The 14973-nt window shown below is 38.8% G+C and overlaps 1 protein-coding gene across 3 annotated transcripts in view; it reads right to left on the minus strand.

Annotated features, from left to right (window-relative positions):
* Window positions 1–14973, minus strand: part of LOC124601810 (nuclear pore complex protein Nup133) — a 131738-nt gene that overhangs the window by 49740 nt on the left and 67025 nt on the right. For all 3 annotated transcript variants that reach the window (XM_047136275.1, XM_047136273.1, XM_047136276.1), the window contains exon 14: window positions 12728–12847. In XM_047136275.1, the coding sequence (XP_046992231.1) occupies window positions 12728–12847 (120 nt within the window). The remainder of the gene's footprint in view (window positions 1–12727; window positions 12848–14973) is intronic.

Raw genomic sequence — 14973 nt, forward strand, 5'->3', positions numbered from 1 at the left:
TTGAAAGAACCAGAGGTTGTTGAGAGTTTCAGAGAGAGCATTAGAGAACAATTGACAAGAATGGGGGAGAGAAATACAGTAGAAGAAGAATGGGTAGCTTTGAGAGATGAAATAGTGAAGGCAGCAGATGATTAAGTACGTAAAAAGACGAGGGCTAATAGAAATCCTTGGGTAACAGAAGAGATATAGAATTTAATTGATGAAAGGAGAAAATACAAAAATGCAGTAAATGAAGCAGGCAAAAAGAAATATAAAAGTCTCAAAAATGAGATCGACAGGAAGTGCAAAATGGCTAAGCAGGGATGGCTAGAGGACAAATGTAAGGATGTAGAGGCGCATATCACAAGGGGTAAGATAGATACTGCCTACAGGAAAATTAAAGAGACTTTTGGAGAAAAGAGAACCACTTGCATGAGTATCAAGAGCTCAGATGGAAACCCAGTTCTAAGCAAAGAAGGGAAAGCAGAAAGGTGGAAGGAGTATATAGAGGGTCTATACAAGGGCTATGTTCTTGAGGACAATATTATGGAAATGGAAGAGAATGTAGATGAAGATGAAATAGGAGATACGATACTGCGTGAAGAGTGACAGAGCACTGAAAGACCTACCGTATTTACTCGAATCTAAGCTGCACTTTTTTTCCGGTTTTTGTAATCCAAAAAACCGCCTGCGGCTTAGAATCGAGTGCAAAGTAAGCGGAAGTTCTGAAAAATGTTGGTAGGTGCCGCCACAACTAAGTTCTGCCGTCGAATATATGAAGCGCTACACAGGCATGCTTTGCAGGCACAAAGATAAATACTGGTGCCAAAACCTCTGCATCAGTAAGTAAATAAAAAAAAAAAAATAAAAAAAAAGGTAGAAGACAAGCTTTTGTCTCCGCCCCAAGTTTCGACCACTGCATTTACAGACATTATCCAACGAAGTAAACAGAAATTTCGTATTGTTCATCTTCGAATGTAGCGGCCTTTCAAAATACTCGTAGCAACAAAAATAAATTTCTTTACACAAAAATACCAACAATGCACAAGACTTTAGGATTGTAGCACGAGTTGATACGCTGGGGCTCATTAAGATTTCACGTAGTGCACCTATTGTTTTGTGGAATTTTGTGAAGTGCTTGTTGGTGTTAGTGAACCATAATGAAGCACTTTCATTATTGTGCCAAATTCAAGAGGGAAGTTATTTCTTTTGCGGAACAAAGTTCTAATCGTGCTGCAGGTCTGCGATACGGGATTGATGATAGCAACGTCAGGCGATGGCGACTACAGAGAGACAAATTATTTGAATGTTCAAGTAGCAGGAAAGCATTTAGTGGGCCAAAGTGTGGCCGATATCATGCACTAGAAGTTGTTAAGGAACAGCGTCAGAAATTCCTGCCTGTGAATGCCGAAATTTTAAAAATTAAGGCACATGAAATTGCTAGAGAGCAAAAAATCGAAAATTTTAAGGCTAGTCGCAACTGGATTAATCTGTTTATCAAGCGCTGGGATTTTTCACTTCGGAGGCGAACTTCAGTTGCTCAGAAGCTGCCGAAAAATTATGAACAAAAACTTGTGGAATTTCAGCGCTTCATAATTAGGCGGCGCACAGAAAAGCAATATCTTCTTGGTCAGATAGGAAATGCTGACCAAACTCCCGTATATTTTGACATGCGTCAAATTATACGGTTGACGCCAAAGGAAAGAAAGACATAAGTGTTCTTACATCAGGGGGTGAAAAAAACAGCGGATGTCTGTCATGCTTGCTTGCACAGCATGATGGACATAAATTACCCCAATTCATAGTTTTCAAGCGAAAGGCTTTACCGAAATCGGAAGTGTTTCCAAAAACTGTAATTGTACGAGCAAACGAAACTGGGTGGTTTCGGAGGACATGGTGTTGGAATGGGTTAGGTGTGTGTGGAATCGTCATCCTGGCGCAATGCTTGGGTTACGCAGTCTGTTGGTATTAGATGCGTACGCTGGCCATACAACACCTGCAGTTAAACAAAAATTAGAGGAAAGCAAAACGAACTTGGCAGTAATTCCTGGCGGGATGATGTCAATTCTGCAACCACTTGACGTCTGTTTGAATAAACCATTTAAGGACAAGATTAAACGCATGTACACAGACTGGCTTTCGAAAAGCGACAGACAACTGACACCAACAGGTGTGTAAAACACGCAAGTTTGTCGCAAGTGTGCCAGTGGATTTATGATGCATGGAAGTGTGTTCCAAATCATACTGTGCAACAAGCATTTAAAAAGCGTTCGATATCCAATGCACTAGATGGTACGGAGGACGATGCTCTGTATGAAGAAATGAGCAACAAAGAATCGAGTGATAGTGATTCAGAATCATGACATAGTTTAAACATATCGTATAAGATGTATTACAAACCTAATAAAATTTTGTTTTAAATTTCAGTGTTTAATTTCTAAGTTATTTTCATTCTTATTTTATAAGTGTTGCTACTCTGCATTGCACTGGATAGAAAAGGATGGAGAGCGGCATCAAACCAGCCTACGGACTGAAGATGACAACACACTCTGCAGTTGAAGTCATCACTAAAAATCTACTACGAAAATCCGGCTGGCAAGACTGTTTGGGATGTATGTCAATATGGCCAACTCTACATTCTGAATTTTTTCCTACCTGTGACAAGAGATGGTTGCTAATGGGAACTTTTATGAATCGTGAATCACATGCAGTATTCTCTTCACCATAAGAATAATATGAATGTAAACATTATGCCATGTATTCTTTCGTGTTTGCTGCTATTTCATTTAAATCCTGTCTGCCTAATACACAGCGAAACTAGAGTGAGACAACAGCAAACGCTAAAGAATATACATATCGTATCATGTCATATTTATATTCATATTATTCTCGTGCGGAACAGTGATACAGTCAGAAATGAAGCACGGCAACTAACTCGATTTTTGAATCTAAGATGACTAATTTCTGTGCAGAATGTAATGTACTAAAGAGGCGTCTGCAAAGATTTTCAAACGGAGAATAATTTTGGCTAAATTCTCGTTCACAACATTTTCTATCATACACAGTCTATTATTTGGTTCTTTTTGTTCTTTATCAAAGAAAGCAGTAGTGTAAGTAACAACAAGTAGCAGTCTCTTGCCATTGTTTCGCTAATGAGAGAATTCCTCTCCTTTTTTTATTGTAAGCGGCGGTAGCGCGCACAAAAGCAAGCCATGCCACGAGCGGCGACTGGTCGTAAACACTCATCATCAGAATGCAACAAACTGCCTGACAGTACAATAAGGCATTTTTAGCTTAGAGTGACGTAAACACCTATAACAAAGAAAACGGCACTTATCAGATCAAAGCAAAATAAGCAATCAATTTAAACCACACGAAGCACGTGAAAAGGGAAGGGTACCAGTATAAATACGGACGGAGCGCCTGACGCATAGCAATGGCTACCTGGTAAAGCTTAACTGCTAAGCTTACGACTCGAACCAAACTACTGTAGCTGTATCGTCATTCATTCGACCTAAATTGTGTCTCATATTACAATGGACCAACATTGTTTCGATTTGGAGGTGCGGCCTAAAACTTTTCTCCCCCTTGAATTTCGAGTCTCAAATTTCAGGGGCGGCTTAGATTCGAGAAAATTTTTTTTCCTTGATTTCGAGTCTCATTTTTCATGTGCGGCTTAGATTCCAGTGCGGCTTAGATTCGAGTAAATACGGTAAGTCAAAACAAGGCCCCGGGAATAGACAACATTCCACTAGAGGTACTGACAGCCTTGGGAGAGCCAGGCCTCACAAAACTCTACCATCTAGTGAGCAAGAAGTATAAGACAGGCGAAATACCCTCAGACATCAAGAAGAATATAATAATTCCAATCCCAAAGAAAGCAGGTGTTGACCTATGTGAAAATTACCAAACTATCAGTTTAATAAGCCACAGCCGCAAAATACTAACAAGAATTCTTTACAGACGAATGGAAAAATTGGTAGAAGCCACCCTCGGGGAAGATAAGTTTGGATTCTATGAAAATGTTGCAACAAGTGAGGCAATACTGACCCCAAGACTTATCTTAGAAAATAGATTAAGGAAAGGCAAACCTACGTTTCTATCATTTGTAGACTTGGAGCAAGCTTTTGACAATGTTGACTGGAATACTCTCTTTCAAATTCTGAAGGTGGCAGGAGTAAAATAGAGGGAGCGAAAGGCTATTTACAATTTGTACAGAAAACCGATAGCAGTTATAAGAGTCGAGGGGCATGAAAGGGAAGCAGTGGTTGGGAAGGGAGTGAGACAGGGTTGTAGCCTCTCCCGATGTTATTCAATCTGTATATTGAGCAAGCAGTAAAGGAAACAAAAGAAAAATTTGGAATAGGAATTAAAATCTACGAGGAAGAAATAAAAACTTTGAGGTTCACCAATGACATTGTAATTCTGTCAGAGACAGTGAAGGACCTGGAAGAGCAGCTAATTGCCTTGAACTGTCTTGAAAGGAGGATATAAGATGAACATCAACAAAAGCAAAAGAGGATAATGGAATGTAGTCAAATTAAATCGGGTGATGCTGCGGGAATTAGATTAGAAAATGAGACATTTGAAGTAGTAGATGAGTTTTGCTATTTGATGAGAAAAATAACTGATGATGGTCGAAGTAGAAGGGAAATAAAATGTAGACTGGCAATGGCAAGGAAAGCGTTTCTGAAGAAAAGGAATTTGTTAACATTGAGTATAGATTTAAGTGTCAGGAAGTCGTTTCTGAAAGTATTTGTATGGAGTGTAGCCATGTATAGAAGTGAAACATGGGCGATAAATAGTTTGGACAAGAAGAGAATAGAAGCTTTCGAAATGTGGTGCTACAGAAGAATGCTGAAGATTAGATGGGTAGATCACATAATTAATGAGGAGGTATTGAATAGAATTGGAGAATAGAGAAATTTGTGGCACAACTTGTCTAGAAGAAGGGATCGGTTGGTAGGGCATATTCTGTGGCATCAAGGGATCACCAATTTAGTACTGGAGGGCAGCATGGATAGTAAAAATTGTAGAGGGAGACCAAGAGGTGAGTACACTAACAGGGTGTATACGTGGACAAGGAAAAAAAAATTCCCAGATTTTTCCCGGATTTCCCGGTTAAAAACACACTTTCTCTCGGATGAAAACACACTTCTTCTTCCGTGAACGGAACTGTAAAACTTATCAATCCTTTGAATGGTTACGTTTTTATACATGGGCGTAGAATTTGCCAGCACTTTAGAAAACGAAGCTTAGGGAAGAAAACTCCTTTTGGAAAGATTTTTGATGTGCAGCAACATGTACGCTGCATATTTAGGTATTATGAAAGTATACATTCGAATTCCACTAAACACCGCATGTTACTTTCTGAACCATTGTGATCGAGATTGCGATGCGCTTTTGTAAGCCAGTCGTAGCTCTTGTCACGTGATCCCGTCTACCGATGACAGTGGATATTAAGAGCATAGGACACGTGATGTACTCGGCTAATAGCAACATCACTGTTAAGTAGCGCGGATACACAAACAGGAAAAGTTAATGTTTTAAAATAACATACATAGCGTTGCTACAAGAAAAGAAAAGCTTTCACATATAATATTGGTCTCTAAGGTTAATAAGCGGCAAGAGAAGCTAAGCTTTCACATATAATGGTTGATATTTTTTGGGTGTGTTACGCTTTAAGATATATCACACAAATGTGCCACAAAAATTTTTAGCCGAGTCCAGTGATTTGTCCTCAAAGTTATCCACAAATAAATTAGCTACCGCAGAGAAGAGAGAGCTTCCCATAGCACTACATCAATTTGCTCATAATAACGACATGAATGTCAGATCTTCCTGGCTCGAAATACTTCTTCTAAATGGCTCGTCATCAAACGCTCTGTGGTTTAAGAAATTCATTGTACATTCTCGCACATAGTTCAACTTGCGTAAAAGGAAATTTACTTTGAAAGTAACGCTCTTCAAACCACCATTCGCAACATTTCCCCGCGACCTGTTAGAAATAGGTTCGTTTCAGTAGTCGTCAGAGAGCGCCAGATAATGCGCCACCACGCTTTGGCAGCTGCTATGATGCAGGAAGCTCGTATGTTCGTACATGCAAAACATTACAAGATCTTACATTATGTCATAAAAGAAGAAATCAGAAGATACTCCAACAGCATCGGAATTTCGTGAACCATACTAAAATGGCACATTTGAAGTCCGTACTTAAAGAGCATATTCGTATGTCCAGATTCCCAATGAAGTAGGCCTTGACCTGATATTAAGCTTTTCAGTGTGGGTTTCGGGGCGTAAATTTTCTTGGAGTACCAGTACTGTATTAACTCATTTTTGATTCTTTATTACGGCATAATGTCATGCGTGCTAGAACGTGAAAACATGCACTTGAAATGCAGCGAGCAGTTGAAATTAGGCAATAGTGTGGAAATAAACACTTTGTTTCAAACACATTGACTGCCTCAGTGTAAAGGATTAATAAAAATCAAATTTCTTTAGCAAACCGACAAAAATAACTTCATTTTTCTACAAGGCGATTAATGCATGCCTGTCAGAAAAGTGGAAATAGAATAAAATATGAAACTAATAACGTATATTAGCCTTCCGTAATTATGTGAATGTATTTTAATTCACTTGATAGCTCCCGGCCACAGAAATCCATTTTGTTTTCATTTGACGTGAGAGCAGTAAACGAAGAGGAAACAGCAAATTCACTAAATGTAAACACGGGTCACGTGGAGACTACACACTTCCCCAACATAACTCAGACTGCTCTGAGCATCAGCCTCGGATCTACGATATTTCCGAACTGGGACAACGCTATGATAGTGGCACCCCCCCTCAACCCGCTCCCCCTCCCTAGAGTGTTTGAGATACGACGTCAAAAAATTAAAAAATCGAATTTTCAAAAATATGTTCATTTTGTAGCACACATCTTTCTGAAGAGTCTGATACCTAAAACATATATGTTCGAGGAAATGTAAGGCAAGTTATTTGGTCTTAAGTGTGCCGGAGTGCAGTGCCACCCCTCTTCACATAGCATTCTTCTATCACACGTCACTGTATTTCGCTCCCTGCAATTGAAACGTGTATATTTTGTACTGGATGCCATCAAACTATATTCAGTGGAAATTAAAATGTCCTGTGGTGCCTCTCCTCCTCCCAGTCACCCAGTTTGACACCCTGCCCCTCTTTAAAAAATTAAAAAAAAAAACTCGTAATTAATACTGGATGGGGTTATTTGTAATCGGGAGGACAAGAACTCAACAGATAATTTGCACTCTTTATAGCCTGTTAGCTAATAACTTTCTATTTTGGGCGACGTAATATTAAATATAGGATACATAAAACCACTAAAGACAAGAGACAAACAATACAGTACACATTTGCATTGTTTTCTCTCTAATCTTGCTACAGCTTTACATGGCATGCTTTCCTTTCTGTGACAGAATCTATCACCTCATCAAAGTTCGTCAAACGTTTTCCTACATGAAAAATCGAAATATCGCTGTCTTCTGTTAATACAAGTAGTACCTAATTCTGATTACGTCTATTTTGTCGCTGTCCGCTAGATAAAACAAAACAGGGGTTTCTAACACTGCAGAAATTGTAACCCACACCAAATAAACGTGACTGTTTTGGCACAAATGGTCATTTTTATAACACGACAGAATATAATTCACGAAGACCAACATAAAATGCCTATGAGGCCTACTACAAGGAAAAAGCTTTATATTAGAAAATAATTTCACATTTCATTCATACCCTCCAGTTTCTCGAGCATGAGATCGAAAAGTAGCAGTACAACATTTTTATATAAATTTGGAATCGTCATATTCTTCCCTAATTTGTGTGATGTCCCCGTTTCTTCTCCTTCCTCATTCTAGCAAACAATCTTGTCATGACTAATTCTGGAACTATCCCTGCCTTTGTCAAAACTTATTCGCCGGTTAACTTCATTAACCCTGCCAGAATCACGGCTTTAGTTATCCCTGATTATTCTCCGGTTAGGCATTGTTATGTTCGTACAAACAATTTTCCGCACTACTTCCAGAATAGAACTTAAGAGGCTGCTAGACGGGGACTGTACAACTGGCCCTTATTAGTGTAGCGATCTGGCCAAAACTTTTCGGACAAAATTTCATTTTCCTTGCTACAACGAGAAGATAAAACATAATCTTTCTTACCTGTTATTCCTGTTAGTCGTTTATTTCCACTCTGGTAGTCTGAATCTATGGATTTCCCTAATAATTATAACAACACTGATCATTCGCAAACCCAAACAACATAATCCGGCAGCGATCGGCGTTCACTCATTCGGCTTTACTCCGCTCAGCTTGTATAGCCCGGTCCCCTTTTGCCTGCAGGAAAGTTTATTCCTAGATGCGACAAGGATTCCCCTGACAGAGACATCACGTACACTATGCACGCATTCAAAAATCAACTTATGATTTTTTTTTCCCATGGGACCAAACTGCTGATGTCATCGGTCCCTAGGCTTACACACTACTTAATCTACCTTACACTAACTTACACTAAGGACAACACATACACCCATGCCCAAGGGCGGATGCGTACTCCGACGGGGGAGCTGCGCGAATCGTGACAAGTCGCCTCACGCTACCCCGCGCGGCTTATGACTCATTCAGAAATCAACTTACAGAGTGTGCTCAAAAACTAACAGGGATGCGCATCAAAATCATATGAGTAATCGATAGACCAACGTGTGCTGGATGCTAGGCGCTTCGTGAAACAAGGTTTTTTCTCCTCAAGAATATGAATTTGGCACCCCACCCCCACAGATCAGGGCCCGCTGCGCATGCGTGAATCTGGCAGTTTGGGCGCGGCAGTAAAATTTTTCCCGGTTGCATCTAGCTGCCTGCTGCGACTGCTTACACAGCCAACAGTCCTGTTTCTGTAGCCAGAAACGGGAGAAGGTACTACTCATACGCCACTCAACTGCGCATGCGCATGAGCCCGCTCGTAACTGCTAAAACGAATTTAATGTAAACAGTTGTGACGTCACGCTCATCAGAGGCAGTTCGTTGTTATGAAGCATTGCACAGTCTTCCTAAAGCCTTTGACACATTTTGCTGTTGGCAAACGCTTGTATGAGCACTATGTTTTGTTGCTGTATATGGCACATTTCCCTTGCAATTTATGTTTTATTTTCATTTTTTTTTTTCTTGTTCACGTTTTATTGCTGTAGTATTATTTTGCAGTAACAGGGTACAGTAATATCCTTTGTTATAGTATCGATTCTTACCAGTAAAAATTACAAAAATTTAACTGAAAACTAAAACAATGAAAAATTCCCGGAATCCTAAAAAATTCCCGGGTTTTTCCCGGTTTTCTCCCGGATGAAAAAATTCCCGGGCTTTTCCCGGATCTCCCGGGTCGTATACACCCTGACTAAACAGATTCAGAAGGATGTAGGTTGCAGTAGGTACTGAGGGATGAAGAAGCTTGCACAGGATAGAGCAGCATGTAGAGCTGCATCAAACTAGTCTCTGGACTAAAGACCACAACAACAACATAATACATGGCAAAATATTTCTTTAATTTACTATCCATGATGAGTGCAAGAGTAGTAGTAAGTGAGAAAAAACTTTCCTTTCAGTACAAATGACAATTTATCATAAATGATTATGCATTTATAATCCATATCACATACAAAGATGGCCCAGTTTTCAGCCATCCAGCCCAACCACCTCCATTAACCAGTGACAGCCAATACGATTCATTTTCCTTCCAAGCAGCTAGCCAAAAATTGCTACACATTGAGAATCTCTGCCCTGTAGGCTGTTCTGTTGCTCTTCTTCATGACAACACAGTTTTATTCACAGAGCAACTGAATTATTAATTCAAGTGTCAGTGTTACTTTCTTGTAGCAGTAAAGCTGTGAATGAGTATCCATAAAAGTGTGAGTGTAATTTCCAAATAAATGTGCCAGTTGATGGCAATAAATGTTAAGTGGTTCACAAGCGGGCAAGGGGAAGCATTTACCACATGCAAAATTATTTCAAATCTGACTCTGAAAGCAGGACACCTGTTGATGACATTCTGAAGACATAAGAATGGACTGCAGAAGTATATGGTGTTGGCAAGAGAATTATACAGCAACTTGTTAACGAAAGTGTCAGAAGCATCAAGAAAAATTGGTTGTGTGTCCCATGGATGCATCAACATTGCAAGACACTTACGACACAAATGGATTGTTTTGACAAGGATATTTTAAGGCATTACATGTTTGAAATGTATATAAAGCTTTGACATCACAAAAATTTGCTACAGTTATGTGTGGGAAAATTGACTTCAAATGTGCTACTACATCAGTGCAAAGAACTTTTAAAAGACGTTGATTTCAATTATGTTAAGATAATGATGGAAGAAAGCTTTTACTGGGAAGAAGTGCCATAGCTGCAGCACAAGCTACGCTGCTTAGAACGGTGTACACAGTAAGACAAGAAGGTAATTCAATAGTGTATGGGCAAATCAAGAGTCATTCCAGGAAAATGACTGATGATACTACCAGTTACATTTCCCATAGGAAAAGGTCTTCAGATAATTATTTTGCAAGCTGCCTCTTCTCCTGGTTTTGTTCCGAAGAGAAAACTTGTATTAAGATGTGAGAAAAATAGCAGTGACTACCATATGGCAATGAACGTTGTCACTTTCAAGAAGTGGTTCAATGGACACTTCTTGCTACACCTTGTTACGAAGTCAGTCAGTCTAATGGACAATGCACGTTACCATTCAGCAGTTACAGAGCAAACATCATGTACATATACCATGAAAGAAGATATTATGTTTAGGTTTAAAAACATCCCGCACAGTATGAACCAAAATTGTACCAAACTCGCCGTAGCTAATAATTTATACAAGTCATGAGACAAAACATACAAACTTGACTTACCTGTGCATAAATGTGGTCACACATGGTTGCATTTGCAACCATACCACTGTCAGTACAATTTGGGCACAGGTTAAATGCTATATGTCAGAAGAGAAGAAAACATTCAAGATAAGAGACAGTGAATAGTTTGTGCGTGAAGCAACAGAAAGCACCTTTCCTTCAGTGTGGGTAAACTGTGTGTGGCTTGCTGAAAGGCTGCAGCAGAAAGACTGGTAAGGAGGTGAAGGTGAATATAAATCCTGAAACTATCATCATAAGTTTACAGTCAGAGGATTTGGACACAGACTCAGATACCAAATAATGGAACTAAGATGTAGACTTTGGAACAAAGTAAGGTAATAACACTTTTTGGTTTTACAGACTCATGGTTTATAAAAATGGTTTTGTTTGTCAAAATGGTTTTGTTTGTCAACATATCAATTGCATAAATTGTATATGGCCATTTCCTTGCCTTTACTGATTGGGAATTTGTATCATAAGAACGATGCAGATATTCATTTGTTACGAGTGACTTAACTATAATTTTCAACATATTGCTCAAAGAGAAGCAGCTATCTAGTTATGAAACTTAAGCTTTTCCCAGCGCAGATACTATGCTCCAACAACACGCGAGAATGCAGATGGATACATTAGTTAAAAAGTCTGATAGTTTGACATTCTCATTTTGAAGGTACCAATAGGAAAATGTCTTAAAATCGAGATATCTGTGATTTCCAATGTTATCGGGCAGCATTTCCTCAAGTTATTCAAAGAATATGGTTCGTTGTTTGCTTGTTCCCTGGACGATAAATGCACTCCCTCACAGTAGTCTCTAACAAGTTAGTTTACACTCATTTATAATGCCCCTTAACAGCAAAAAATATGACAATTTACTGACCATTTACAAGATAGTCTTTTGCATTAGAATAGTCTTTGCTACCAGTTATCCTTGTTTATGTTTAGTGATTTACACTTAAGTACAGTCAACGATCCCACATACAAGTATTATAAAATTACACAGTTTTACAAAATTCTATGGAATAGGAGGAGTTATGTAATGATTTCAGTTTGTTTTAAAGTTAATTTATTGTGTACATCTGAAGTTGCCTGCATAGGTGACACATCGTTAAACAATTCAAAAGCTACACAGCTTCATTACAAAAACAATGCTTTCTTTCCATCACATCCAGACACACATTTTTCAGAAGCGCTTTGAAAGACTCTCCTTCACAAAGTGGTAGTTTACTTGATGTAAGAGATGGGAACTTATCTCCAAAAACTGATTTAGATTCTTCTCCAGTGTTCCCCACATACAATTTCCTGCAGAAGTCTTGTAATTCAGCGAGAGAGAGGGAGAGGGAGAGGGAGAGGGAGAGGGTGGGGGTTAGAAGAAACACTGAGTAGGGGGTCAGGGCATGTGTGTGAGAAAGTAAGGGTGGGGGTGGGGGCGGAGGTGGGGGGGGGGGGGGAGGGGAAGGCACGGCATGGGGGTACGAGAGTGTGAGTGGGGCAGGGATGGGGGTACGAGAGTGTGAGTGGAGCAGGGATGGGCGTGTGAGTGGCGCAGTTGCGAGTGGGGAGCAGTGAAGCAGATGTGAAAGTGCAAGTCGGGTGGTGGCAGTGTGGGTGGAAGAGAATGCAACAGAGGCAGGGGTGGCGAGAGATGGAGGCAGGGGGGGTTGGGGTGGTGGTTGAGAGTGAATGAGGTGGAGGAGGCAGTGAGGGAAGTTAATCTCAGTTAGTTCAAAAAGTTAAAACTTTCTTAATTTGTTGTAATATAACGCGTCAGAAAAATTATATATTTTTTGAAATAACTTAAAATTTCAACCAATAATAACAACATCTACTTACCAGTATTGCAGAATTTGCCTCAACAAGGAGCTTTGCAACCTCTTGTGGTCGACGATCACTATGTGCTATATCTTCACACCACTTTGAAATGAAGTGGAATATTTTGTGGATGTTGGTAACCTATAAAAATACAGATTAGATTTTAATACAGAATTTGTAATATATAAATTTCGCCAGGATACAATCTATTTGCACCATTGGACTGTGTCTTTCTAAGCTAAAAATAAAATAAATAAATAAATAAATATCTAGTTGCAATGAAGTGCAAGACAAAATCAATGTACGTCAAAGTGTTAACTTTATAATTTAATACATGAATGGACATCAGCTACAACTGACTGTAAGTACACAAAAATTAACATTTATTAATTAAAATGATCATCATTGATGCTGTGCACATCTATTGGTGATATACTAGAACAGTAATCACAATTTACCGATTTTATACTGTCAAACCAGTTTTCATTAATAAACTACGCCACCTTAACCCATTAATGCCCACAGTTTGTTATATCATATGCTGCACATGTGTTTTTACTTTGTATTGTTACCACTAGATTAAATGGTGTGAACTGCTTACAATTGTTTGTGAGTACAGTCATTGGGTGCTGCTCCACCACAATAGTAGTGTTCAGTGACACAAAAATATCATTATTGCACAGTTAGACACTTTCTGTTAGTGCTACTCTGAACCCACACGATAATGTGCGACAGGTAAGAATTTTGTCCTATACTGAAACTGCTTGTATTGATATAAAAGTTTGGCTTACGGTTTTAGTGTTAGATCATAATAACAATTAAGCACACTGTTTGTAAAATCTTTATCTAGGCTTATACAATAGAGTAATACTTTGTCATACGGTATACCACACAATGGGAAACTACAACTACTTTAAAATTTAATTCAGTAAACATTTCTTTTTTTACTTTTAGAGTAAAATAATAGATGCAGTTGTTTCATGAGGTCATTTTGCTAGATTCTTATGTAATATAACTTATTGTCAGGTCAAATAAATACTATTATAATCCTGAAAATCCCTGTGATGCAGAAGAGATTCTAAAACTACTTGAGACTCTGAGATGAAGATAGTATCTGCAGTGAAATAGAACGAGCTAATGAGATAGATTTTGTCCTCCTTCCACCATGTGATGGAAATAATTCAACTGTGATGATGCTCTTTGTCAAGATGAAAGACTTGTTAGTTTCAGTGACACGGGTAAAAACAGTTCTCTTGCAGCCAGTGATAGTACTAGCCACTACAGAATGAAACAGAAACAATATTGGTGAGCAGCCTGTGAGAGAAAGCAACAATGGAGATAAAACCACACCAGCACTATCAAAGAAATATAAAACAATAACACGGGAGTGGACATCAAAGGAACTGAAAACCATGAATGTTGGCAGTCAAGTAAATTTCACTGGTAATATATCAGAGCCTTTTCTTCTGGCTAAAATAAATCAGCTTCATAACATGCCTTTAGACATATTCAACAAAGTTTTCAATGAAGAATTTATGAAGTACATTTGTAAGGAGACAGTGAAATATGATGCTCCAAAAGGATATTTAGAATTTCAACTTTCAGTTGATGAGTTATACAAATATTTTGGAATTATTATTCTTTCTGGTTACAATCCAGTCCCTTTTAGAAGAATGTATTGGGAGAGAAGGACAGATACTTAGAATCACCTTGTAAGTAATTCATTCAGTAGAAACAGGCTTGAACAAATCTATCATTTTCTGCATTTCAACGATTCCTCCCAACTCTGCTGTCTTTGTTCACAACTATTTAAAATTTCTGCCACTCTTGGAATCACTAAGCAAACATGAATTACACTGCATTGGCCCTATCCAAAGAGACAGGATTGAGAAAGCACCACAGGAAGACTTAAAGAAGGAACCTTGTGGATCTTATCATGTTGTTCGAAATGAACACTTTACACTGCTAAGACGGCACGACAACAGCTTCGCGACATTAGCAACAAATCTGCAAATCAATGATTGTCTTACCAAGGGGACCTGCAAGAGATGAAATGAAGCAGAATGAAAGCATGTGACCATCCCTCAACCCACCTTAGTACAACTCTACAACAAAGGGATGGTAGATATCAGTCTTTTTGACAAACAGAGGTCTGTATAGAACCAGTTTTTGTTCCAAGAAATGGTACTGGCCTCTTGTTAGATTCTGCCTTGACAAAAGCCTCGTCAATATGTGGATGCTGTATAGAAAGGTGAATAACATAAGTT

This window comes from Schistocerca americana, chromosome 1 (genome assembly GCF_021461395.2).
Source record: "Schistocerca americana isolate TAMUIC-IGC-003095 chromosome 1, iqSchAmer2.1, whole genome shotgun sequence".
NCBI classification, from domain to species: Eukaryota; Metazoa; Arthropoda; class Insecta; order Orthoptera; family Acrididae; genus Schistocerca; species Schistocerca americana.